Genomic DNA, 24,915 nt, shown 5'->3' on the forward strand with positions numbered 1-24,915 from the left:
GCCTCGGCTATGGAAATGCAGGGACTGACAGCTTTATCTTGGACGTTTTGGGGCACGCTAAATTAAAAATCAGTACAATCGCATCACCTGTATACCGACTGGAAGCTCGCTGTGTTCTCCTAGGCGGACCGCACATGCGGTAACTGGAAGTCGGAGAACATTGAAGATCCCGGCGTACACAAAGTTGAACCCACGAAATACAGGCGTCCTATGTTTAGGGGCAGGTTCAGGATGTGTCGGGCACAGAAAGACGGCGTCGCGATCATTTAGAAGGTTAGCAAATTCCTGTTCTAACTCGCGCCCGAGGGCAACGTAACGACGACTTGACTGAAATGAAATAATATCGTATATATATAAATATAATAGAAAATAAGTAATTTCGACTTAGTTCCAATTGTGTTATACAATCGCCAGTGCGATATTGGTGCGCCACTATCTTTAATAATCAAGAAACCCTAACACCGCATACTATTTACGACATAATTAAAAAACGAAATTGGTCTCATAGAGGGTAAGACGAATGTATAATGTCACAATAGAGCGAAGAGCATAGATAACAAACTAATTACTAATACATATTTAGTTCATACAATTTGTAATTGTCAAGACCTAGAATATAGGCTCGGATTTATGATAGTTTAGATCCGCTCTCGTCCCTCGAGCTGTACCTTTATATAAAAAGAAGGGCTAATATTACTGTTAACGACTAAATCTCTCTCCTGTTAAGGAAAAATTGGTCCCGTCACCCAAATAGGTCAGGTCGATTTAACGACCATAAAGATAAGGGTTTGCAACTAGCTGCAAGTATTACCTGTTCATTTACTAGAAGTAATATTCTGTTTAGTTATGAAAAACTCGTTGAGGTTGCTCTACTGTATGCCTATTTGACTGAGTTCGAAGGATTCGAAATGGGTCTCTCGCAGCATGACACTTTAGTCTCTCAATATACACAGTATGTACACACCTCGGACTCCTTTGAAGGCAGGTATTTCTCACCAACTGTCATAAATACAGCCGGAAAGGTATGCTTTGACTGACCAGCAGTCCACTTGAGCATCTCGATAAAAGGGTGTGAGATCGTCGACCCAGAACTTTTTAGCACCTCAATCAGTTTCGGACAATCGCCAGACATCATCAGACTGTTCCAAATCTCGAAGGCGTATGTCATTGATGGGAAGTTCCGCTCCTCGGCTGGTTTCAATGTTAGGCTAGACAAGTATTCGATCACCTAAAAACACAACAGCTTTTAGTTCCGTTTGCTCCGAGTGTAGTCTATTTATTTTGCTATTCGCTATTCCAAAGATGAATCGATAGAATTCAAGTAGCTTGGTCAAACGGAACATCGGTTACATACATCGCTTAATGTTCTGCGTACTTCGTTACTGACGGGTGACATCAGGAAGCTTCGATCTTTGATTTCGTTCATGTAGAAAACTCGAATTTGCCGAAGATCGACGGGCTCGTCTAGTCGTAATCGGCCGGTGGCCTCTGTACCTGCTAAAGCTATAAGCATTGGTCGTAGGTCTCGCGCATATCGACACATGGGCCCTGTGCCCAGAAATTCAGCTCGATAATCGACGATCTCAGGATACTGTCCGCTGTTGGATACAATGTCTGTAAAATTAGCCCATGTATTTAGTTGCCGGTTTGACATTTCTACACGGTGATTATGTTCATGCAATGTTTCGCCCACATACACCTTTAAGAAAATAAAATTTTCTATTAATGTAAGAACAGATCAATTCGAATAATGGCTTCAGCGATGTTGGCGTACCTCTGCGCGTAGTCGCGCTTTGGCGAGCGAACTTTATGCTAAAATCGACTATTATGTTCTCTTTATAAAATATATAAAAAAGCCTTGCAGGGCCCTAATGTAAGCAAAAAAGCTTTTTTACATAGCTTTTCAACAACGTAATGAAAATTTTACATTTAGATAGACATTATAAGACGGGCTTTCAAAACAATCGATTTTCATGTCCGGTTATAAAGTTCACAAGTATTTTTTTCAAAAAGTCACCGAGTTAAAAAGTTACGCATATGTTTCACATATGCACCTTGAGTGACCTAACGTGACTTTACTTGCTTGTAACTTACGGTAAGGACGTGACTACTCACTATAAGCACGGTGGTGGCTTAACGAAAATGGCAATACAGGGTAATTGACATATAAGTATGGAACGTATGCTAAATAAGCAAAAGGCGTAAAAAAACACAGTGTACACACCGAAGCAAGGTTATGGAATATTGCAATGCCAAAAACTACTATGGAATAACAGAGGTAATGTAATAGGGTCGTGAAGTAACTGAAATTGAGAAAATCTGACCTTTACGTCAAACTCGGACCAATAGCCATAAAATGTTGGCTAGGGTTTACTGTGTGTGTCTGATGAAGATCGATAGCAACAAAAAAAAATAAACGTGGACTAAAGGCAGGCGTATATTTTATGTGTGTAGTATTATTTATTTCCGTACCCGAACGCTTCTAGGCTTTGCTAATAACCATTGTACATTAAACTACCATATTTGTGTGTTTCGAACCGATTTAAGAAAATATCACAAGGGTAGTTACGACGAAACTGGCTCTGCCTAAGCAACAAGTGTTCTTTTGCTGCATGAGCAAGTCATACCTGGCTGTTGGGTTACAAATCTTGTCTAGACATCGTTGGGCTTTTCAGATACTTAAATGGCCAGAATCTTGTGAAGTCGCCCACCAGAAATCGACCTTACCAATTGAGATATAAATCAATATATAGGTTAAATCAGCTACATTAAGACGGGGTACAGCTTCTACTGTAGTTGAATGAGGGCAAGACCAGCTAAAATAGCCTCACCTTAAATTCAATTCTACAAACTCTATAGATGACTTATCATATCCTGCGCGCTAAACCGAAACGATTTTTGCTTGTCTAAGTAAGGCTTGTAAAACAACATTAACACAACAGACTTCTATTTAGAACACGTTTTTCTGAGAAACTCTTACGGATCTTGTTAGGATGAGGGTACACAACAGTTCAAGTATTGTGTAAAAAAGAACTTCAAAGTATTATACAAGGCTAGTATGGCCTTTGTTTGCTGAAGGACGAGGAAAGGCTGTGAAGATTCATTTCTTTGCTCAGACCGAATTGCAGCTGGGGATGTTTAACTTTAACAACGACAGAGGTAGAAGCCCTTAGGTAGAAACGAGGCGACTCCGTTCCCTGGTGCGACATCATACACGGAGTAAAAATAATTGAACCCTCCTAGATAGAACTAACGTCTTGCGCGGTTGATAATGTATTCGTTTAAGTGGCTGACGGAGGTATCTCGTCTCGAGGATGTTTTGCTTTGGGACCGTCTCGTGATGACGGTCGTGATACCAGATTATCGAATGGACAATAAACGACTACTCAGAAAAGATCCAGCAAATTTGAAAAATTATGTTTAGCGTTAGTATTACGTTGGTTTTTCTATATATTTGACCTCAACAATTAGCTATCGGTAACATGACAACCCTATACGAAGTAATTGTTTTAGGTTTATCAAGATATATTCATTATATACAGTGTACCATATTAGCAACCTCTGATAAACGCCTAATATACTGGTATTCTGGTGCTAAAATACGAAGGGCATGGATTGGCTATTTGTATTTTTTTTACAAGATCAGATATGCAAACGTCTATCCTATCTAGCTTAAACTTTTACCCAGCGCAACGTTATCGAAAATCTACGTCTACTGACAAAAACAACGACTTTTTTCAATTTAAATATATAATAATATAATAATTTTAACTGGATACAATAAAAATAAGCATAGGAGAAGTGTCACGAATGTCGTATGTAGCGGTAGGGCTGGATAATATGAATTTTCAATAATTATACTCTATTAGTTGAGAAAGATGCTTACTCGGTGAAGGCTTATGTCCGTAGACGCCATTGAAGAAGGCTGGCATCCGAATTGAGCCGCCAATGTCGGTGCCAACACCGATAAGGGATCCGGCTGCCGCGAGAAGGGCTCCTTCGCCCCCGCTGGAACCCCCTGCATTACACCGTAGGTCGTACGGATTTCGCGTGCGACCATGCAACTGTCACATTCGAAAACGCACGTAACGTACACAAATCAAGTCTCGCATAACAGAAAAGATTTGGCTGGAATACGTGATTTATCAACTGAATCTATCGAGTCAATATTTAGATATCTATCGGATCCAATTAAAAAAGTCGGATTTTTTTTACATTTACGAATAGCCCATTGGGTTCAATAAACCTAGCTTCCAGCGTTGAAATATACTTGAAAAGGCCTTGGGAGCCTGGGAGTAATAGTCAAAAGTTATAACAGGCCTTGTTAGACCTTCGTTAGCACAGTCTAAGAGCCCCGTTACTTAAACAGAAAAGGTACTGGCAATGGTACTAACCTTATTGTTGGACTCCCACCATATCGCCATTTCGGAAACATTCGTGATGGCGAGCGGAATCGCGCCGGCCTTTCGCATCATTTCGATAGCCGCAGCGTCACGGTCTGCTCGTACTCCCCGACGCGATACTACCCCGACGTCAATTAGTAAACCTGTAAAAGCAACAAGTTAAACCAGCGACAACGACAAGAGGAGGCGGCTTAAAGTTTACGTTGGCCTTCAGTTGACGACGCTATCAGGTAATCAAATACCAAATCGCTCGGCGATACTTCCATAAAACTTGGGCTGCTACTATTTCTATAGCTGTATCTGTATAATGGATAATTTTCGTCTGTTATATCCTGTACTTAGGCATCACCTTAGACGGCTGGCTTCTGGCATAAACTAAAGGGTTTCTTTCGAACCGACATGTTTTGAATGACTAACGGAAAAGACCAAGTGTGGCTGCAAGTTGATGCTTTGCTATGATACGCGGCAAGTGTATGATGGCAGACCTTGCTAAATGACGCTGAACCAATCAAGAGTAATTCTTTATGAACCCAAGCGAACTACGAGTGTCCCGCCTGGACAGAACAAGGACGATAGGCCAAAAAGAAAACCTCATCGAATAACTCTACCCAATTACCTATCTAAACCGCAGCAGCGTGAAACGTACGCATGATGTCCTTTTCAAGTTAGCGTGTTACGAGTACCGGTAAACTTATCCTACTTTGATGTACTTTAATGCTAAAAATATAACTCATTCTGTGTATTGTCGCCATTCAGATAAATAGTCAACTGATCACCAATACTATAAAAAAAATACACCCTTTTAAATTTTCATGTGTGTGTTTCTGTATATTGAACTACCGAAATAAAGATTTACATTTAAAACAAATACTTCACGCTTCCTGCCGTCTGTGTATCTATTTACCTGTAATATTACATAATAGACGATATGGTGGCAGCTTGAGAATCTCGTAGCTAATTATGGGGTTATTTTTAAAAACCGGTTCTGATGATGGCTTCGGCCTACGCGTAATGATCTAAATTACGCAACAGGAAATGGGTTGCCTGAGCAATCTTTTAACCCGACAATGGAGGTGCATCATCATCTCAACGTAGGGCTGGTGTCATGCTAACAGATGATCAAACGGCGGTTGCTACCACTAACAAGAGCAGGTGTAGTTTTTCTAGCTAGAGAGAAGCAGAGATATTTTTCCCGTACGCGTTAAAAAGAGAAGATATAAGTGATCTGACGTTCTCACAATTCACAGAAATCGTGGATATGTAAACATGTACTATTAATTAATTGACCAGCGAACACCGATTTGGTTAATGTGGGTCATTTATTTCACATACTACCTGACAAAGCGGCTATATGAATAGGCTAAAACCTCGATCGACGTTTTTATACTAGTTCTAGCACATATCAGCGACTCACACCCAACAAACCCCCGTAGATACATCTGCTGCCCAAGCAGACCAAAGTGCTAAGCGCTTGACAATCAGTCCCACTGGGGAAACAAAGTTGGTGACCTTATCCCTAAAATACTCCCTCTAGAATAACGAAGGACGGCTCTCACCGAGCATTATCTGAACGACTGCTGCCACTACGCACTGGATTATTTGATGAACAAGTTCTGACGAAGAGACGGGAATGGTACAGGGCGGGAGAACATTTAGTCCCATTCAACAGTTCCCATTCATCATTACAGAGTTATTTTGTAGTCGATCATCTCTGACAAAGTTGCAGATACAGTGTAATTAGGTACTTCCTTCTTGGTTGACCAGCAGAGGCTACTTGTGAGCTCCTCACAGGTTTATACTGCTAAAGAAGGCCGAAAAATCTAAAAACGGCGATTTGTAACTAGGAAAAATCAAGGATAGGTCAATCAGCATTATTTAGTAGTAATATTTATCTAACGTGAAACTCAAAAACACCTTTATTAAGAGAGAATTTATTAAGAATGGAGTATCAAGATTATACTGCATCTAGGCAGAGTAGACCGACCCTTGCGATATATCCAGTGTGAGGGACTAATTGAGCTGTTGGTGTTTTATATTATATTATATTAAAATAGGGGCATTCTTCTTGCTGTTATATTCACACATTGCGCAGACTGACGTTGCTTGCAGGCACTGTAAAAAAAGACATATCCACTGACGCAGGGGCTAATTAACCCTGACGAAATGGTCGGCGAGAATGTTTCAAAGTGCATTTAACTCTTCGTACGCTCACATAGACGTTCAAACCTCACCATGGATGAATTCTATGCCATACGTTAAACGCTTCAGAAGCACCGGATATCCTGCATAAAACGACGCTGCTGTACCTTTCTTGGACTTGGGTCGGCCAACTCGGTATACTCTAAGGTAACGTACCCATCCACTAATGTCCGTATGACAGCTCTCCTACAGTTTTGCCGGTTTAAAAGAGACCTTTCTTTATTTATAGAAGTGAAGACAACTTAGAATATGAATAACTACAACTTATCGAAATTAAACACACCTCGCATTATCCAATCGTCCCGACTGTGCCCTCGTTTTTGCTCTGCCTTTTCCACACAGATAGTGACTGCTTCTCTTTCCGAAAAAGAAAAACCCCGCGACCCTGGAAATCATGAGATCCCGTCTTTTCATACTTTTTTGTCCTAAAACTAATGAAACTCCATCTTAAACTTTCCGCAAAAATTTTCACCCAAAGTAATCTTGAAAAAAAAAACGCAGTTTTCAACCTTAAACTAGACGGATTCACAAAGAAGTCTGGCAAGGAGACACAAATCAACAAAGAATAAGATTGGCGAAGTTTCATGTCCACCTCGTAACAATAGGTGAACCTTAAACGACCCTACAATATGTGTCGTGACAATGTAAACGTGACGAACGAGCATTTGCGATCAATCAATTAATTTCTTATGTCGCAATAGTTTTTGAAAGAACTGTGACAAACCCCCACGAAATAATAGGCTCTTTGGAAAAGGTTTGCCTCATTTGTTCAGAGGGGTCGAAGGAGACACTTTGATAAACTCTAGAAGAAATTTAAAGGACCTAGCTATCAATATTAAGCTATAGATGAAATGTAAATCGATTGCTTTTTTAGTCTTTTTAAGATTTTGCAACAATTACGTTTTAAAATAGTCTAAGATATGGAGCTGTGTTAGTAAGACTTCCAAAGAAAAAAATAAAAACTTAAAGAAGACTAGGAAATGGCGACCCTAAGATGAAATACCGAACAATTACAAACAATAAGAAACATAAGGAATACGGAGAGAGCTCATTATTTTTCAGCCAATAAATCTACCTTTCCTTTCTCGAATCAGTTTTCATTTGTTTTTTGGTAATTTCTCTGTCATTTTAGTCGTTAATTGATTTGAGATTATAGATTATCTTCTAACGGGTTTTGTTCCATTTAATGGGTAGTATTCCATTTATAAGATACTAAAATTATAACATTTTGAGATATCCACTTTATCCGCTGGAGGTTCACGCGAAATTAATTGAAACTTATGGGAGAAAACAATAACAACCAGCTTGGAGAGAAAATATAGAGCTTTTCAACACTGAACGCCGTTGGCCCATAATTATACAGATCAATAAAAAAAATATCTTTTATATATATATATATAGGGCCTGACAATGTTATAAGACTGGCTACAATGCAGAGGTTTATTTTACACACTATTGAATACAATGAAACGTATGTCTATATATATATATATATATATACAGATCTGATGTACTTGCAATTGTCCTTGAAATGCATGTTAGCACGCCGCAGTGTCAACGGAACATGACAGCCTCGTACAGGCCAAGTAAAGCTGATGGAACCCATAAGATCGCACGTTTAATTTTCGAATAATGTGTTGTTCTAGATAGATACTTACATCCGGATTTATCTGTTGTCTTAGCGTTACAGAAGTCACGATCAACGTTGGTCATTTGTCCTGGTAATTTTTAATAAACAGCAGGTAGATAGAGGATATTGTTTATGGAGTTTCCCGACAGTTTGTATGCCAGTACGTACGTACAATCGTTGGTTCTTCGTGGACGGATGCAGCTTCATGAAACCATGTAGACATCCGAAGGAGACAAGGTATGTTCTCGGTGAGGGTGTTAATCGGTCTTCAGTATCATGTGAGAATAGATAAGGTGTGTTGCATGGTATTTCTTGTTTGTGTATGTTAAAAGTTTGTGTACATGACGTTTTTCATTTGTTTGTATTATACGTCACTGGGAGCTCGACAACGAATAATAACAGTGGGCCGAGGCTGTAGCCCCGATCGTCTCTATGATCGACTGGCTCTCCTTTACAGCGTCTTCTATTACTATCTTTTCGGCTCGTGGTTTTTGGGGAGCGAACAAATGATTTTCAATATTGTTCAGGACAGTCGTATAGGTCGAAAGCATTGACCACTGAACGTGAAAGACGTGCTGCTCCTCTGAGCGTACTTCGTGTTGGAAATATGAAGCCAGCTACTGTTCAAGAACACTTGTTCCCTTTTTCGTGATCTCTTGCCAGCTTCATCTCTGATTCAGACATTTTGATGCATCGAAATGTCCTGTAGAACCGTGCCCCGTACGGTAGATTTAATATGAAGGTGGTGATAGATGTGCTCAGCACCAGAAGGAGCCCTTATGTCTCATGTAGGCACAAGTGAGCTTGTCCTGTGGCCAGCTTACGAGCCACTTTTAACTGGCACTGTTCACGTTTAGCCTGTCTGATGAGTTGCTCGTAACGAGCTTCTTGTGCAATCCAGTAGGGACGAATAGCTGCCAATATTGTTGCCTGATGTTGTCTTAGCTTTCTGCAATTTTGTAGACTCGTTTTGGTCAAATAGAAAATTCATATTAGGAGAAAACCAGTCGCCCATGTCAATCTGAACAATCAATAAAAACATTGATCACTTTTAAGACAAGCTGCTAAATGAATTTTTCTGTCCATTCGGTTGCAGCTTCTAAAGTTACCTGTGAGGTAGATCTACAAGTAATCACAAGCCTTAAGTATACTTCACAGCAACTCACATGTTTCGGAAGCAGATTAGAACTATTTACGGAACTTACGATTAGTAAATTTCTGCGAAACTTGTTGCCGCTGTTGCTCGAAGGTAGAATCACATTTGTACTTTTTCTTCTCAACGAAGCGATCTCTCTCATTGTTAAGATACACTCAATTAGGATATAACCATATGTTTTTAATGTTTAGAATTTACTTTAGAAGGTTATAAATATATGAGAACGATCAGCTTCCTGCAGGTATGCGGTCCTAGTTCTTCTGCAGGCAAAACGAATTTTACTATTTGATACAATGTCATTTTTTAAATGTATGGTTTAGCGTCTTCAGTTACTGTTTTGTACATTCTCGGCGACCGGGCATTTTTTCAGTCTATCAAGTCAAACGGAAGTCGAGATGAGCTCCTTGCAGATCCCGAAAACTTAACGCCTGTACTTGTCTGTCGTCGCCTCTCGAGGACCAAAGGAGAGACCAGAGTCGCAATCGAACCAATTCATCGAGGGTTATAAAAGCAGCTCCTAACCAGTTGTATATATATGTGTCTGCCAGACGTCTAGTAGGCCCTACAACAGCTAATAACCTAGTTTTCGTTACGTAGCAGAATCACTTTACACCCACGTTATTTTCCCAGGACGGTGGTACTAACGGGCTGTTTGTCGTGCCGTTCGTTTTCGATCTTGTGCTGCCCGAAGGAGCCATCCTTCCGAAATCTCACACGGAACGCTCCCACGTTGTATGTCGGCATCGTCAGTGTAGTCACTACTAGCGTCTCGTTGCCCTGAACAAAGTATCCGGCAGCATTCTTGTCAAGCGGTGAACTCTTTCACATTACAAACACATGCGGCTATTCAGGATGCTTCCAAATCCTGGCCGCGTCAATTTGAAGGACAGTCAAAGAGTCGGTAGTAACAGGATTACATTTGTAAAGCCCCGATCGATACAGATAAGTCTCCGACTGCCTTCCCGCCCTTTTTGTCATGACAATGATAGAAAATTTTCGACTGACCCAATCTGTATGAATGGCATTAATGTCATTTTCAGTATGTCATACATCAGAGGCAATTTACCTGCACGAAAAATATCAAACGAAATAAATAGTGAGTATTAGTAGTGTAGAATAAATGGTTCATATATCTTTATATACCTTCATAAATCTTCGTCCCGTGTAGAGTTAATTATCTATCACAAATCGTTCCTTCGATAAGGAAGTTCAGCGTTACTGTCTGTGTGCGCATAAACCTTTAACAATATTCTAAGAGAACCATAACTCATGCGAATTGTGATTGGGAACAATTTCAACCAGCGTGGTTCATTTGGAAATTGAGGTCAATTCAAATTTTGCCTTATTCGCGCAGGTCAAGGCTAGCCATTTTGAATGCCGATAAGTTTAGTATTTGGCCTAAATACTTAAGGCCAGTCGGTAACAAAATGGCTCTGTTAACCAACGCGCTAGCTTAGCACCGTAACTACTATATGACATAATTCATCTGTTCTTAATCAGTTTGTCGAACCTGGTTAGTATAAAATATTTGCAATAAATCTTTGCAGGGTACGCAGGCCCAGCTGGGCTCCTACCAATTGTATTGAACCTGGGACGCCAGCGTTTAAAACATATTCCGGTAGATGGAAGAAACTGTACAGTTACATGTGGCCAATTATCGCATGACCGTTTACTACTTCAACACATCGCTGCTATACGCATATATAAGGTGAACTAAGTCACTGGCAGTAACAACAATAGTCTGTCAATAGCACCGACAATGTACGTATAGAACGTATATTGCAGCTGTGCAAGTAACTTGTTCTATAAGTATATAACTTGTTTGGTAAATAAAATATATTTGGGACTTTAAACATTTACACAATTGCTACGATTGTTATATATCGTGACCACCGTGAAGCCCCTTGTTTTACATACGGGCTGTTCGCTAAACGGGCTACGGCATTTTGGCTCTCTGCCGTATACGGCTTTAATAAGAGCCATTTTACACGTATAAGACACCAGTTTATACACGTGTACACACGTGTCAAGAACACTATGGTGCTCCCAACATATGGCAGTAAAATTTAAAAAGAAAAAACGCGCTTATAGCTTCGCGACTCTTGCAACATCTAAAACGACATTTTAGCCTTCCGTATGGCGCTGTTGTAACAAAACTCTATGTGAATACTATTTTTAAGCTGGTGACGACTACGATCTACAGATGTGCCCCTGTCTGACCCTGCTCAGCTTTCACACTGCCATACATGCAACACAAAAGATCGCAATGATTAATGAGGCGTGTCTTGAGCTCTTCGAGGTGCCCGGACCTAATGAGGACTATTTCCCGTGAGAAACGCGCTAAGCACGTAGTGCGAAACAATACACGACGCTAAAAACACGGAAAAGCTGAAGTTGTCTCCATAAGATATGATTTTTGTAGGACGGCCAAAGGCAAAAGCAATGCCAGACTCGTTCGTGTTGCGTTTATAAGGTTGCTTTTGTGACTAGTTCGACCCGTTTTTGCTCTAGGCCACAAAGGAAGTGATTCCTCCAGTGTACGAGTTATCACATGAGAGTCCAAGATAAGGCTGCAGTTTGCCTTATGAGATAGGAATGTGACGTTCTGACCAATCCGATAGGTCACGAGTGTCATGTATGTCTAACGCATATGCGTCAAGCCTTCTGCCAACACGTAGATGGCCCATGCCTGGAGGAGTCGGCAGGCTTGCAAATAAAACGCTTTAAGGGCTTTAGCTGGCTGTCCAGCCATATACAACCCAAAAATGGCTCTTGTCCGAACGGCGCGCGACACGTGAAGAAGGCTGAGTGGAATAACCGATGAAAAATCTCACCACGATATAATAAGCAATAAAATATTATATATTAAAAAGACCTTTGAAATGGTAAATTTCTCTACGCAGGCAAATACGATCTCGGAATGATCAGTATGTAAATTTAGGCAGACGATCAATACTTATAATTTTTCTTTGAATGTGCCGTGCACCGTAATGTTTTTATAACTAATTTTTAGGGATCTCCAATTGACCTATTAAGCCTGGCATAGGCGCCAGCGAAAACGGCCTTGCCATATCCGGGCTTCTTCATATCGTTCGCTGCAGTCGTTTAGTACGAATAGTAAATTCCACATCAATCACGTTGATTTATAGTACAAAGCACAATTAATTTAGCGATGTATAATATATAATGCCATTTTGAAAACGGACTGCATGAAGATCGTCGTACACAAGTGTTTGCTTTCGATTTGTCCTTAACCGAATTAGTCAGCCATCCCATCGGCTGATTTAGTTGTTGAATTAAGGCATTAAAATAAGCGAAGCAAAAATAACACGTACTGATGCAACGGACAAATCATAGGTATCAAATGATTGCAATAAGTTGGCCATAGGAACCTTGCTTCTTTCGTGGGACCTGTTATCCTCTGCCTCAGTATCATCGATGTGCTTGTCGAACGGGACTCTTAAAATGACGATGAAGCTAGTAAACGGATCTCAAACGGTCTTTCAGTGTTACAACTCAGACAATTTTCTGCAATATGAACGATTTTCCCAAATAGATGCTTTCTTGTTTTACCGTTAACATCTATATTATAACAAATGAAGCTGGAAGGAAGCGCGAACCGATAATCAAAGAGGTGAGATGATTATTGTAAATATTGTTTAAGAAAAGCCCCGGATTTCATTACACTCCATAGAGTTGGAAATGTTAATCAAGGACCGAGGATTGAGGTTCCCTATTAGGGAATCTTAATTCGACATTAACATCATTGAAGCCGAAGTCCGGTAAGAAGACGTCTACAATCCTTACCATCAACGATTCACACCGATGAAGCTGTATCAAGGATGCGCAGCCGTTTTCTTAGGAAACAAGAGCTCGCGTATAAGCGTGTCATCTCCAGCAGTGGTAATAAAAATCTTTCTAACCGAACTCTCTATGCATGACGATACGTTCTACTTGATTACAGTAAACATAGGTCAGGGTTGAGAACGGACAAAAGCAAATTAGAAAAGGTGCTCAAATTTGGTTTCAATCATCACTTTACTAAAAACGTTTTAAAATGAGCTAAACGTCATATAGACAATCTAATGTTGATAGCACGATTTCACCTAGAGGGTAAATTTTACAAACCTTTAACTCCAACAAGATTTTTTGTCGTGACAGGAACTCCAAGAAACGGTTTTTTGCGGAGGATCTCATTCCGCTGCGCCTCATCACTTCGGGCTATCAGGTCGTCGACACTTCGCGATTCTTCAAGAGCGTCTTGGAAGCGCTCATCTATCACTGCATTGATTAAAGGATTTACCTCTAGTATACGTTCAATGTACGCCTCCAGTACGTCAACGCTTTTCACCTGTCAGAAAAAAAATGGAAAAATGATATTTCTTGAATCGTACTGTTTAATATTACGTATTGTTGATACCGCGAATCATTAACGTTTACTCAATTGAACAGTTTGGTCAAAGCAAGTAGTAGAAGTTTCCCCTTTGTTTTTTCTACTAGTTATCAACAAGAACGAAGCGTTTTTACGCTACACGTTACAATGAAGTCCTTTTATGCAACCTCAATCTAATTCGTAAATAAGCAGTTTGATAAACAGGTTGCAGAGGTCCACTCCCCTAAATTTCATGTGTACTCGAATAAATATAGTAGATATTATATTAAAAGTAAGCCTAGAGCAATATTGGCGCAAATGATTCGCTGGTTGCTTACACCTCGATGTATATAGTGTCCTATTCATGATCAATTAAGCTTCCAAATACTAGGCCAACGGCATTTCGTGAGGTGGCAGGTGTGAGACGATAAGTGGTAGCAAGGCAGCTGTTCCGAAAACAACAGTTATCTGAGGCATATCCGCGTAATTTGCATACTATTGTATCATTTTTTTTGCAGGAATACTTCAATGTGCTTTCTCTCACTTAGCTTCGTCTAGACAAGAAGCTCACCGTCTACTACTCTGCTTGGCTATTTAACTAGTAAGAAAACCCCACGTTAGTTATGGGTCATCTTGTCAAAATTCGGCTCCGTACTGAACAATTGTTTTAGGCTGTTTAGGTTCTCGAGCCTCAGAACATCCACGTATGGACAGTATTATGATCAATTTAAGGAGCTCGATTTCTAGCAGGTACGTGTCTCATACGGGAATAAACCTTCCCCCTATTTTAACAACAGAGCTATGGTCGAAGAAGGCAAAACGTACACAGGTGGAAAAGAATCTTTCATATAATTATTGCTTGTTTTGTTTTAGTTCTAATTATAATAATTATGGGATCAGGCCCAGAAAAATGGTCATTACTACTACTAAAAATGGTCGCGGCGAAAATCCAGGATACGTGCGAGTATTCCTGTATAGCCAAACTCACTCATAAGCTACTGCTCTTCTTGTTATCGTCGTCGGCATCGAGAGTTTTACGGTTCGAAGCCGGTTTAGCAGGTAAAAAGTAGAACTTTTTTGAGAGGAAGCACCCCACATAGCTCCGTAGCCACGTGGTGTGTTAAAGTGGACAGGACTGTATGCCATGGTATTTCTGTATCGACCGCACGGGGATACCCATGTCGTTGCGTCCTGCATTGTTCTCTCTTAGTCCGCCTCGTGCTTGTCAAGTGTCCTACACCGTTAGTGAGCTGTACGAAGCCACGATCATTATTTTAGCTGAATCACAAAATGTTTACTTTGGGTTTAGAGTTCAATCTCAAGTACGTGAAGGACACGCTCGACACTGACCTTCTTTCACACCTTTTTTAGTGTAAAAAAGCTGCGGAAGCACACTTGTTTACCCTATAGTGAGGGCGCTACAGTTAAAGGGATGAAGGATTATATATGATCGCCCCCTTTAAAAAAGCGATTTTCTAAAAACTAAATGGGGCGCGCTCTTTTTTGACGGTGATGCTATTTTTGAAGTTCGCAAACGATTTGAATTTAAGCTAGACTGTATTTTTTTGCTAGCCAAGCCACTAACTGGAGTCGATAAAGATAAGTATCTCAGGTAGAAACAATGAACAGAAAATGAATTTGGCAATTATGAGCGACTTAGACTAGTGAAATTGGGGGAAATTTTAAACGGTCGACTCCAAATCTCCCCAAATAGCTCTGATACGACGTGTGCATACACAGAATCCATTAAATTCGGAAAAAATAAGATATTTATTATCTTATTCTTTCCTGTTAAACATTTCATGTATAAAATGTTAGTATTGTAAAATAATATTTTAGGTGGAGTAGAAACTATTGGAAGAAGGAAAATGTATATACATAATGCGGCACTACCTTGACAATTTCTCCTAGTTGTTTGGGTGCACACAACGTTATTTGGTAATCCGCAATAAAAATCGTCTTCCTTAACGATGCCAAATATGGTTCTGATTCTAAATCCATGTCGAGTTACAGGCCTACCGGCTTACCGATGGCAAGAACGACCGTGAAGGTTATATACGGGACTCATTAAAACGCGTACATGAGGACACCGCATGGTCAGTGACATTTTAAAGAGACGTTGCAAAACCGAGGGTCATTTCTGGACGCTTAACTCAACAAACTGGACATTTGTTCGAGAGCGGTTCATGAAGTATGAACTTCTGATACAAGTCGCTACAAGAAAAAAAATCGCTGCCAGAGATAAGAATCGTGCTCCCTAATGGGAAATTTGTTATATGGCACCGGATCGATGAGTTCCTGCCTCGTTAACGTTCAGGCCAAAATTATAGCTTCGAGATCTTGACACTATGACGTGCTCACGTATCAATAAGCAACTATTTCTTTGAACGAGAATCCTCCATTTGTAACCATACAGTGTGGAAATGAACGAAACAAGAGGACATAAGAGAAAAAAAAAAGGGTTTCGCATATCTGCGCAATTTGACATTGATTGAATTTAGTATCTAAAAGAGTAAATGTTTCCAAAGGTGCAGCACGTAAGGTGTCCTGTATCTGTTCTATAGAGGACTAAACTTTGCAGACGTTACCGTTGTAAGCAGCGGGCAATACTACGTCTTAATGACTTGTCGAGGTTAGTAGGCTGGAAGGTTTTATGAAACCTTTTCATGTACAGGTTCAAGCGAACTTTAATAACATATCACCGCGAATTCGTAGGACGGTGTGCTCAAACAATCCACAGGTTAGGGAATGGCCTTTTAGACATTAACGCGTTCGGGTGATGTAGCAAGTAGATCCATGTAGAATTTCGTAATTTCTATCAGCAGTTTTCAAAGGCACAGTTATATTCTTGGACTTTCTGTTAGACATAATTAATGCACGCATCAATAACACGCGCTTTTTTAAAAATTTTTACTTTGTTTGTAGCATTGTATATGGACTGTATATGTAACGGCCGATCCATATTTCGCGTCTGGAAGGATCGCTAAATGATGCTAGAAAGAGCCTTAATTAAGCGATATCAACTCCTCCTTCGTAAACTCCATTTCTACAGCTATTTCATCTATTTAGCCGTATTCTCTAAGTAAAAAGAACAACAGGGAAAATACTGAATTTCAACTCCGTTCACTTGGGCAAATACACTGGACAAAGCATCTCAATTTGTCGGAGAAAATTCGCCCTTGCCGGTTTGCCACGGATGGCACACCGTTTTTGTAGGGTTCTTATTACGCAACTACGATGTCAGTCTAATATAGAGTTTGGGTTAGTTATGGGCTAAAGTAAAGTTCTCGTCCACGTTAGCTTTTTCTGGATGATGACCTTTGCCGTAATCGAATAAGTTGCCTTTAGTTGATGCCTTCAGACAAGTTCTGACAACTAACAAGAAAAAAGATAGTTCGCCATATTTGTTCCCATTGAAAAATATCTCCTTTACCGAGCGCAGTCATTCTATAGAAGATAAGCCACCAGATCTGGCACGGTCTGTCCAATACACCTTTATCTGTGTCACTTACAAGTCAATTTCGCGTTGGCTTAGGATTATACAAAATTTTTAGGTAAAAGCGTCGATTTTTGCACATCATCCAACAGAGGTTTGTCATATAAACTATCTGCGACATCGTTGATGGCAAATCTTTTTCAAAGAAGTACGTCTTTCACCTGATTGTATTTTTGCTGTGGAATTATCATCAAAGGTAGACAATTCTATTTACAGGCGCGTAAAAGAGATCTGGGAGTTTTTTTTATTGATGAAGGAGAAGTGTCACGCTCGCCAAACCATTTGCGGCAAGTGCCAATTCACACGGGCGATTAGCGCAGGCTATAAATAAAAGGTGCTACGGTTGTCCTGTTTTACCGAGAGGGCCTTATTTCTGTCTCGAAGCAGACTTTTTCCAGTCTCAGCTCGAAGTGCATAACCTCGTCGCAGGTTTGATAGTATACTGGTCCGTTTTAACTATAATACGTTACGGGAATCTTCATATCGATGCGCTTGCTACAGTAGATTTTCGATTTACTGCTTCCTATGAAGCATTCTACTTTTTCGTTTGTAATGAATTTCTACCAAAAATATTGTAGATTTCTAACTTCGAAACCTCCCAAACCTCGAAATATTTCCTATGCATTGTTAATGCTATTGAATACTGCATACGGTACCGATGTTTATAAATAAACAGCTTCCTCCAGACGATGTAATACTTACGCCTAACCAAACACACTGCCGGCAGGCGCTGGTGATTACCTTTTCGATATGAACCTGTTGTTTTTTTTTAGTTCTTTTGTCGATTTCGTGTCCTATGGAGCATGCTATAGCTAGAATACGTTTCGGTGTAAAAACGCACCGAATCTAAAGATTCAGGTCTCCTCGAAAAACTGCTACGTTCAGTCCATCAAACAGTATCTCTCTGTGAGCTATTTTCAGCCAATGGTTGTTTTATTACACTGGCGCAACAGTATCGCTAAGTTGCGTAACTTTCACATTACCATCTTTATTCAACGAAATGATTCAATGAAAACAAATATTGCACCTTTCCTTTTTCCGCAAATTTTCGATTCGAAAAACGGCAGATTTTTGTGACATGGCAAAAATTTCTGTATATATTAGTAGGTTTAAAGCGGACTCGTTTTTTTTCTACGAATTTTCTGGAAATTGCTACTTCCTGTATATGTCGCCTGGAGATTATGATGAGTCAAAATATGTGATATATATTATGATATATAATATATGTGATAAATAAGGCTTATGACTACAATACAACACCTAAGAACGACATAAGGGGCCGAAGTGCCGTAAAAATGTTCTTTAGCTGACGCTTCTCCTATAAGTAGACGTTCTTTTAAAACACTATATATAAGGATGAGTTAGCCTTATTAAGATCTGGACGTAGTGATTGTCAGTCCAAATCATGATTTCTCAATAGGCACATGCCACCGGTACTGAAACGCCGCTTGCTTTCGTTAACCGTATGTAAATTTGTCGCTTGTAAAAGTTCCGGAATAATGTTAAACTATCCGTGAGAGCGCGCACGACGAGCACATTTGAATAAATATAGCCTCACATTATGAATCGGTAAATGGCCATGCATCTTAAACGAATTTTCCTTTCAAATTTGGCCTATTCCACCGTCAATTCCTGTGTAGACATGTCTGTCTGGACTCACATGTATCGATTATTAAAATGTACTCAGCGCTGTCTTATTAAGTAACGACTGAATAATAATAAACAATGCAGGGCATCCTTCATACCTACACGTTTTACGATAGAACCAGAAGCCAGCGTATAAAAAGGACCCAAACACGGTACCATAGAGTAATCGGGCGTCTATAGCTTTGGCACACTATAACGGCAAACGATTGTTGTTCCTAGTTGCTCTAATCAGATTTCCTAGCGAGACGTCTTGAACACCTTAAGGAGTTCGCCAACGTCCTATATGCGGCCTGGCTACATAAATTTATGTTCGGTAGCGATGTTTCCGCTTGCCACGATATTAACGTTCGTGTCCCTTTTTGTTATGAGCGCCATCGGGTTTAACGGCGTTGTCTGGTAAGTATAGACCCGGATTGTTACTTATTTTTGGCTGGTTCAGGACTTGGAGGCCAACGATTCCATCCTGTTACCTTAAGAACGGTTCTACATAACTGACTTAGGGCCACTGGTTTCTTCCTACATTTATGTAAAGACATATAGACACCCAAATAGCCATCAATGTCACCGCGTCTTAAATCGGCCAAATTGTATCGAGTACAATTGACGCTTTTTTGCTTGTCGCGGCCTTTCCATGTTTCTAAAGCAAACACGTTTCTAGGTGCTCTACCATTGCTAAGATGCCACAACAACAGTTACATTGTCGAACTAGACAATGTTCTTTCAATAATTATATGCGTTGTTGTATTCGAAAACACTTGCCTCAAGGAATTTGGCTGTCGATAGCGTAGGGTGCTGATTAATATCTCTTTAAAACAATAAGGGAACCATACTTAAATACTAGTAACTGATTTCAATCACAAAGAAAAATGGCTATAAATAGGTAAATATGCCTAAATGTTTTTTCCAATAGTGATCAGATATGAGACGTTTTTATTCTAATTCTACGTTGACATTCGAGACGTAGTTTTTGTTTTTTTTTTTAAACTTTGTTTTTTAGCTAAGTTGCTATTCTAGTGAGTTATAAACCTCTGTCAGTGTAAAATACCAAATGCTAATAACTCTTTTTTTTTCCAAGCTCTCTGAGTATGTGTCTGCTAACGTATCGGTGAGTTTGGGTGTGAGTCTGTGTTTGTGTAGCAGTCATCTTTTAACCGTTCTTATTACGTTGTCTTCACATCAAGGCTCTAACAAATGGTCAAACAAGCCCAGATCGCTTTGAACGATCTACCAGCCCTTCCGTCTATCTGTCTCTCCCATATATTTATCTCGCAGTCAGTGGAACAGCTGTTTTTAACGAGATAAAAGAGAATGAGCGATTCTAGCTGCAAGTCGCAACAAATCTATTTCACACAACTCAACCACAGGGCAATGTCGGAAGGTTACGTTAGAATTAGTTATAGCCGGCAGCAGTAGCGACCCTAGCCTAAGGAATCTAAGGCCTTAAACAGTATCTCATCCGCCAGTTAATATAGCGACATAGAAGTTTGGCTAATTACTAATATTTATCCAAAGACAGCGGTAACAAGGTCCGTAAATAAAACCAACATTTGGTGGTATCGACAGCTTACGTGTAAGCCATTTATTATTTAGTAAACCATCGACCCGTTATAACGGTCCGATGGGTATTTTCCAAAGTTGTAGGTAAGACTCGATATCGCGATAATTAGCGAGCCTAAATGCGTATGGAATAATCCGCAAGCCGTTGCGTAACTGAGAAAAGGAAAATTTATAGTATACCTTCGATTAACGACTATTTACCTGCCCTGTTGCTTTGTGAAGATATTTTCCGAGAGGCATTATAGTCACAAATATTTCTAGAGATAAAAGGCCAGAATAGCTTCTTTACTGCAAAAGTTTTACTTTAAAAAGCCTGGCTTTTTGGACAAACTTGGAGCAAAATTTCTGTAAAGAGTCAATCAACCATGTAAGTCTCTGCTGAACTTAGCGATCTTAATCATCCAGTTCTCAAAGGCATTGGCACAAAACTTTAATCGAATAGAAAAAATAAAATAGATGCTTCACAGGGATGTATCTGTTGGCATGCCCCTGTCCAAAAACCGTACTTTTTCACATGTAATTATCTTATTTATCTCGTGTAATAACTGTATAGTTTTAGCTTCCCCAGCCTCAACGCCTGCCCCGTAATACTGGAGTGGGTAACGTGTGTGCCTGCAGTCGAGGAACGCATAATGGTCTAGCTTCGAATTCGGCCGTGAACGTACCTCGTTTTTAGCTAGAAACCAGCCGTCTGCATCATTGTCCGACAAGTAGATCCGTTTATACGTTCCTAGCCCATGTATGTAAACTCATAGTGCATTAAAATATTCTGCTCGAATATAACTAGTCAGTTTACAGAGAACAGGACAGAATAAAAGACTTAAAAAAGAAAAATATGGCTAATGTCGATCATTCTTATCGACTAGCTCATGCTGACCCTTGTTTATGGGTAACGAACGCGGGAGCAAATCGAAGTTTCGCTTCAAGCTGCACAGACAGAATCACTTTCTTCTGTTCTGTAGATTGCGGGACGGCCAGGCCCGAGCTATTTCTACTGGAGGATACAAGGACCGTGACCTCGTTACCTATAAGGAAGTTATCTTATTAACGGGGAGCAGATTATCTTCGAAACACGGTCATCGAGTTCGTCTTCTACAATGGACGAACGTGTCCACAGTGGGTCCGAGAATCAATGGACTGCAGGATTTCATTAGCAATCATTAAATCATTGAATCGTTACCCTAAAATGCTATTAATGAGCATGGAAACGCCACTGGTTCACTCGAGCATTTTTACAGTCAATGAGTTCATCTCACTGGACCGAAGTCGACAAACCTCGACGACTCGAGCAGTCATCTCAAGTCCTAATCGCTTTACCTCTTAAGTCTTCTGTACATAAGCGAACTTCTGTAAAATAGAATATGGCTTTACTTTCCACGTATTGTTTATCCGTATCTTCAGCTGATCGTTTGTTCGCTACACAGTCATTGCCGCATAATCATTGAAGTCTCAAAGGGTCCTTATTTATGGCGGTAGGAAGCGCTCCTTACAATTTCACAATAAGATATAACACACCGTTCGTATTCGCAAAAATAATATCTTAATTATTAACAAACCCTTTTATTAAACTATGTTAGATAAAAAAAAAAATTCAGTATACTTTGAAAGGACATACACCCTTAGGTAACGACAAATATGGGCATATTTATTTGGATTACACATTGATTCGAAATTGGAAAGTAGCCTTGGCTTAATATTCTCAAACCGTTTCTAATTCTTTCGATACGGGAAGGATTAGATAGGAAAAGAAACTTGTACATTATAGCAACGGTCGAGTAGATATTTGGATACGTTTTCCTAAATGTTGGAACATGCTGAGTCCTAATGTCGTGCTTCAGGCCGCATATATCATTTTCTTATTATCATCATTATCAAGCCACAAACTCTGTCTTTACAAAGAGCCTCTTCCAGAGCCATACAGGGAAGCGCTTCTCCAAAGCTCATTGTTAATCCAGAAGATTCATCGATTCATCTATGAACACTGAAAAATCACACTAGCGTTAATGCTAAGCTTTCGCGCTGGCTGCTTTGTCAATAAAAGAAACTTTCTTAAGAAACCTTTCTTCTAAACACAGAAAGATAACAGTACACTTTAAATTGTATAAAAACGCGCAGAGAGGCGTAGAAAAATCACAATGAGTTGACTGTCTTATAATGAATGTATCTTTTAGAGAAAATGCAGGCATACAACAAAACAATATAAAATGTTAAATTGTCAGATAAAAAAAAAAAATGCTTGATCATTTCGGGTTGAAAACCGTTATGTTCTCGAGTGTTTATAATCTAACAGAACAACAGGACCAGCTCCTGATTTTCGCACAACCCATATTAAACCTTCCCAAGGTATATTCTAATCTGTTGCATACTGTATCTTTCAGTGAAAACGGACAATTAGGAACATAAATCGACACAGCCGTCGATCGCAAATTCTGCGATACGGTAATGGACATATGAAACATATATGGACAATTCAAAATGTCACGCGCCACGAATGTTACATCGATATATCTGATATGTATTACATCTAGTAGAGAGCCTAGCAGTTTTTGCGTGTTTCGGGTCACGTATTTAATCCGTTAGACATTACTTCAAACGACTGGCTCTTCGCGCGGAAAAATGTAAGTCTTCGGCCGCTGTTTGAACCTCGACCAAAACATATCCCCATGTTTTGGTCTAGGTCCAAACAAAAGAAAACGCGTTACCCACTGCATTTTCGAGCCAGGAAAATAACATTGCGCGCGGGAATATTTTTATTAATTAGGCGAATATCTGTTCAAAATTTTAAATTGGTATTTGTAACTAAGTGGTAGCTCTCTGGTTCTACGTTTCCTATAATCTTGCAGCAGCTTGTTATATATTATTGTAATTACTGCTGCACGTTCACGAATATCAGAGAAAAAAAGAATGGATAATAATAATAATAATGTATAATTTAATAATCTTCGGTTTCTTTGCGATACTTTAACCTTTATATAAGTACAATCGCGTTTTCGAAGGCTCTCTGTTTACGAGAATGTATGTTAAACCCAAATTGTCTAGCATTCCGTCAAACTAAAATGCCTGCCCATCTCTTGGGGCTATATATCCCGATGAGTATGCATTACGTGCAAGCCTGTTAAAGGACGAAGACAGCACATCAGCGCTGGTTAATAGCGGACTCAGGAAGATCTAAAGTCCCTCATCAGCTCCCTTCCAACGCAAGAAAAGCTAATAGCCAGTGTCGGGGAGAAGGGCCGGAAAGCGAGGAAGAGGTAATGAGCATCATGCAAACTTTTTACAACTCCCCACACGGAAATAGCTTCGTCCGAGGATCTTAGCAGTAGTCCATTAACCTTCGTTAGCTAATTTTATCACAAACCAACAATCACTCTGGCCATGTTTGCCCCTCTCCTCTTCAGTAAAGCAAACTACCGAACAAGCTGTCTGTTTAACCCGCGTTCTCAGCTCATTACCCTAAAAAATATAGTTGCCTTTCGCATCTTTTCACCTCTATAAGTCTGCCTGTATACGCGCCATCTATGAATTTCAAAGCTAGGGACGGCAATTCAAACTGTTATATATATAAATTATGTAGTCAAACAGGATTAAGCATTTTTGCAGTCGTTTTTTTGTACTACTAAATTACAAAAAAATACTAGTAAAAACCATTAAACTAAATTGCCGCGATTGCAACTGATAAATTTCCGCACTTTTCTGATAATTCTATCACTGTAGAAGTTCCGTCGTTTCTAGGCAAGAAGTTGCTACAGGCGATTTTGGTGTCCTCCCATTAAAACATGAAATCTTTGTCGGGTAGCTAAAAATTTACGTGGTCTGATAACAGCGTGGTGGAAGTTTCGGTCGATTCTGCCAACGCCTTGTTCCTTTCTAAGCCCATCAAACACGTAACTTCACTTGTTTTGTGTTAATGTGGGTATTGTCAGACCTTTTTTTTTTTTTTTTTTATAATTAATTGCACCTATTGCCATATGTAATCTATCCTTCATTATTCGTGATCGATCGATTTAAAGATGGCTCGACTTCGTAGCGTATCTATAGAGTTTTTTGCGGATGGAAATAGGGTCGTACAAATTTTTTTTTCGTCAGCCCGTAAGTTGGTCTAACTCCAGTATACTTTTGCGGTTCACTACAATATAAAGGAGCATCTCACATCATTCTCCTGGGTGTCCGGAAGTGACAGAGCAATCTTTGAGTTAATATATCTTGACTGTAGACGACAAAATTTTTTATAGGTTTCACTAGCATTTACGCTTTTATCGTAATACATTTTTTGCAGAAACTTCACCAAAGTTTCTAAATAAAGAGCTAACAATCATTTTAGTGCATCTTTTAATCAAAGCACACCAACGCTGAATAGACACGACTCATAATATGAATCAGACAATCCAGTATATCTATATAATAGAGACTTAATTTCTCGTTTATCATCAAAACTATATCTATATGTGCATATAT

The 24,915-nt window shown here is 39.7% G+C and overlaps 1 protein-coding gene across 7 annotated transcripts in view; it reads right to left on the bottom strand.

Moving 5' to 3' along the window:
* LOC111248256 (fatty-acid amide hydrolase 2) overlaps positions 1-24,915 on the bottom strand; it is a 30,045-nt gene that overhangs the window by 3,003 nt on the left and 2,127 nt on the right. For 3 of the 7 annotated variants that reach the window (XR_015322769.1, XM_086982282.1, XM_086982285.1), the window contains exons 2-8: positions 13,517-13,739; positions 6,886-6,987; positions 4,395-4,546; positions 3,887-4,064; positions 1,355-1,614; positions 965-1,228; positions 88-327 (exon numbers count right to left, since the gene is read on the bottom strand). Coding sequence is in view for 6 of the 7 variants with exons in the window: in XM_086982282.1 (XP_086838408.1) it covers positions 88-327; positions 965-1,228; positions 1,355-1,614; positions 3,887-4,064; positions 4,395-4,546; positions 6,886-6,987; positions 13,517-13,739 (1,419 nt within the window). In the remaining variant the exon portion in view is untranslated. Of the gene's footprint in view, positions 1-87; positions 328-964; positions 1,229-1,354; positions 1,615-3,886; positions 4,065-4,394; positions 4,547-6,885; positions 6,988-8,260; positions 9,197-13,516; positions 13,740-24,915 lie in introns of those variants that run through there. The other 4 variants (XM_086982284.1, XM_086982283.1, XM_086982286.1 and 1 more) reach the window with 4 other exon arrangements.

Source organism: Varroa destructor, unplaced genomic scaffold, assembly GCF_002443255.2.
Source record: "Varroa destructor unplaced genomic scaffold, Vdes_3.0 BEIS01000003.1, whole genome shotgun sequence".
Lineage (NCBI taxonomy): Eukaryota > Metazoa > Arthropoda > Arachnida > Mesostigmata > Varroidae > Varroa > Varroa destructor.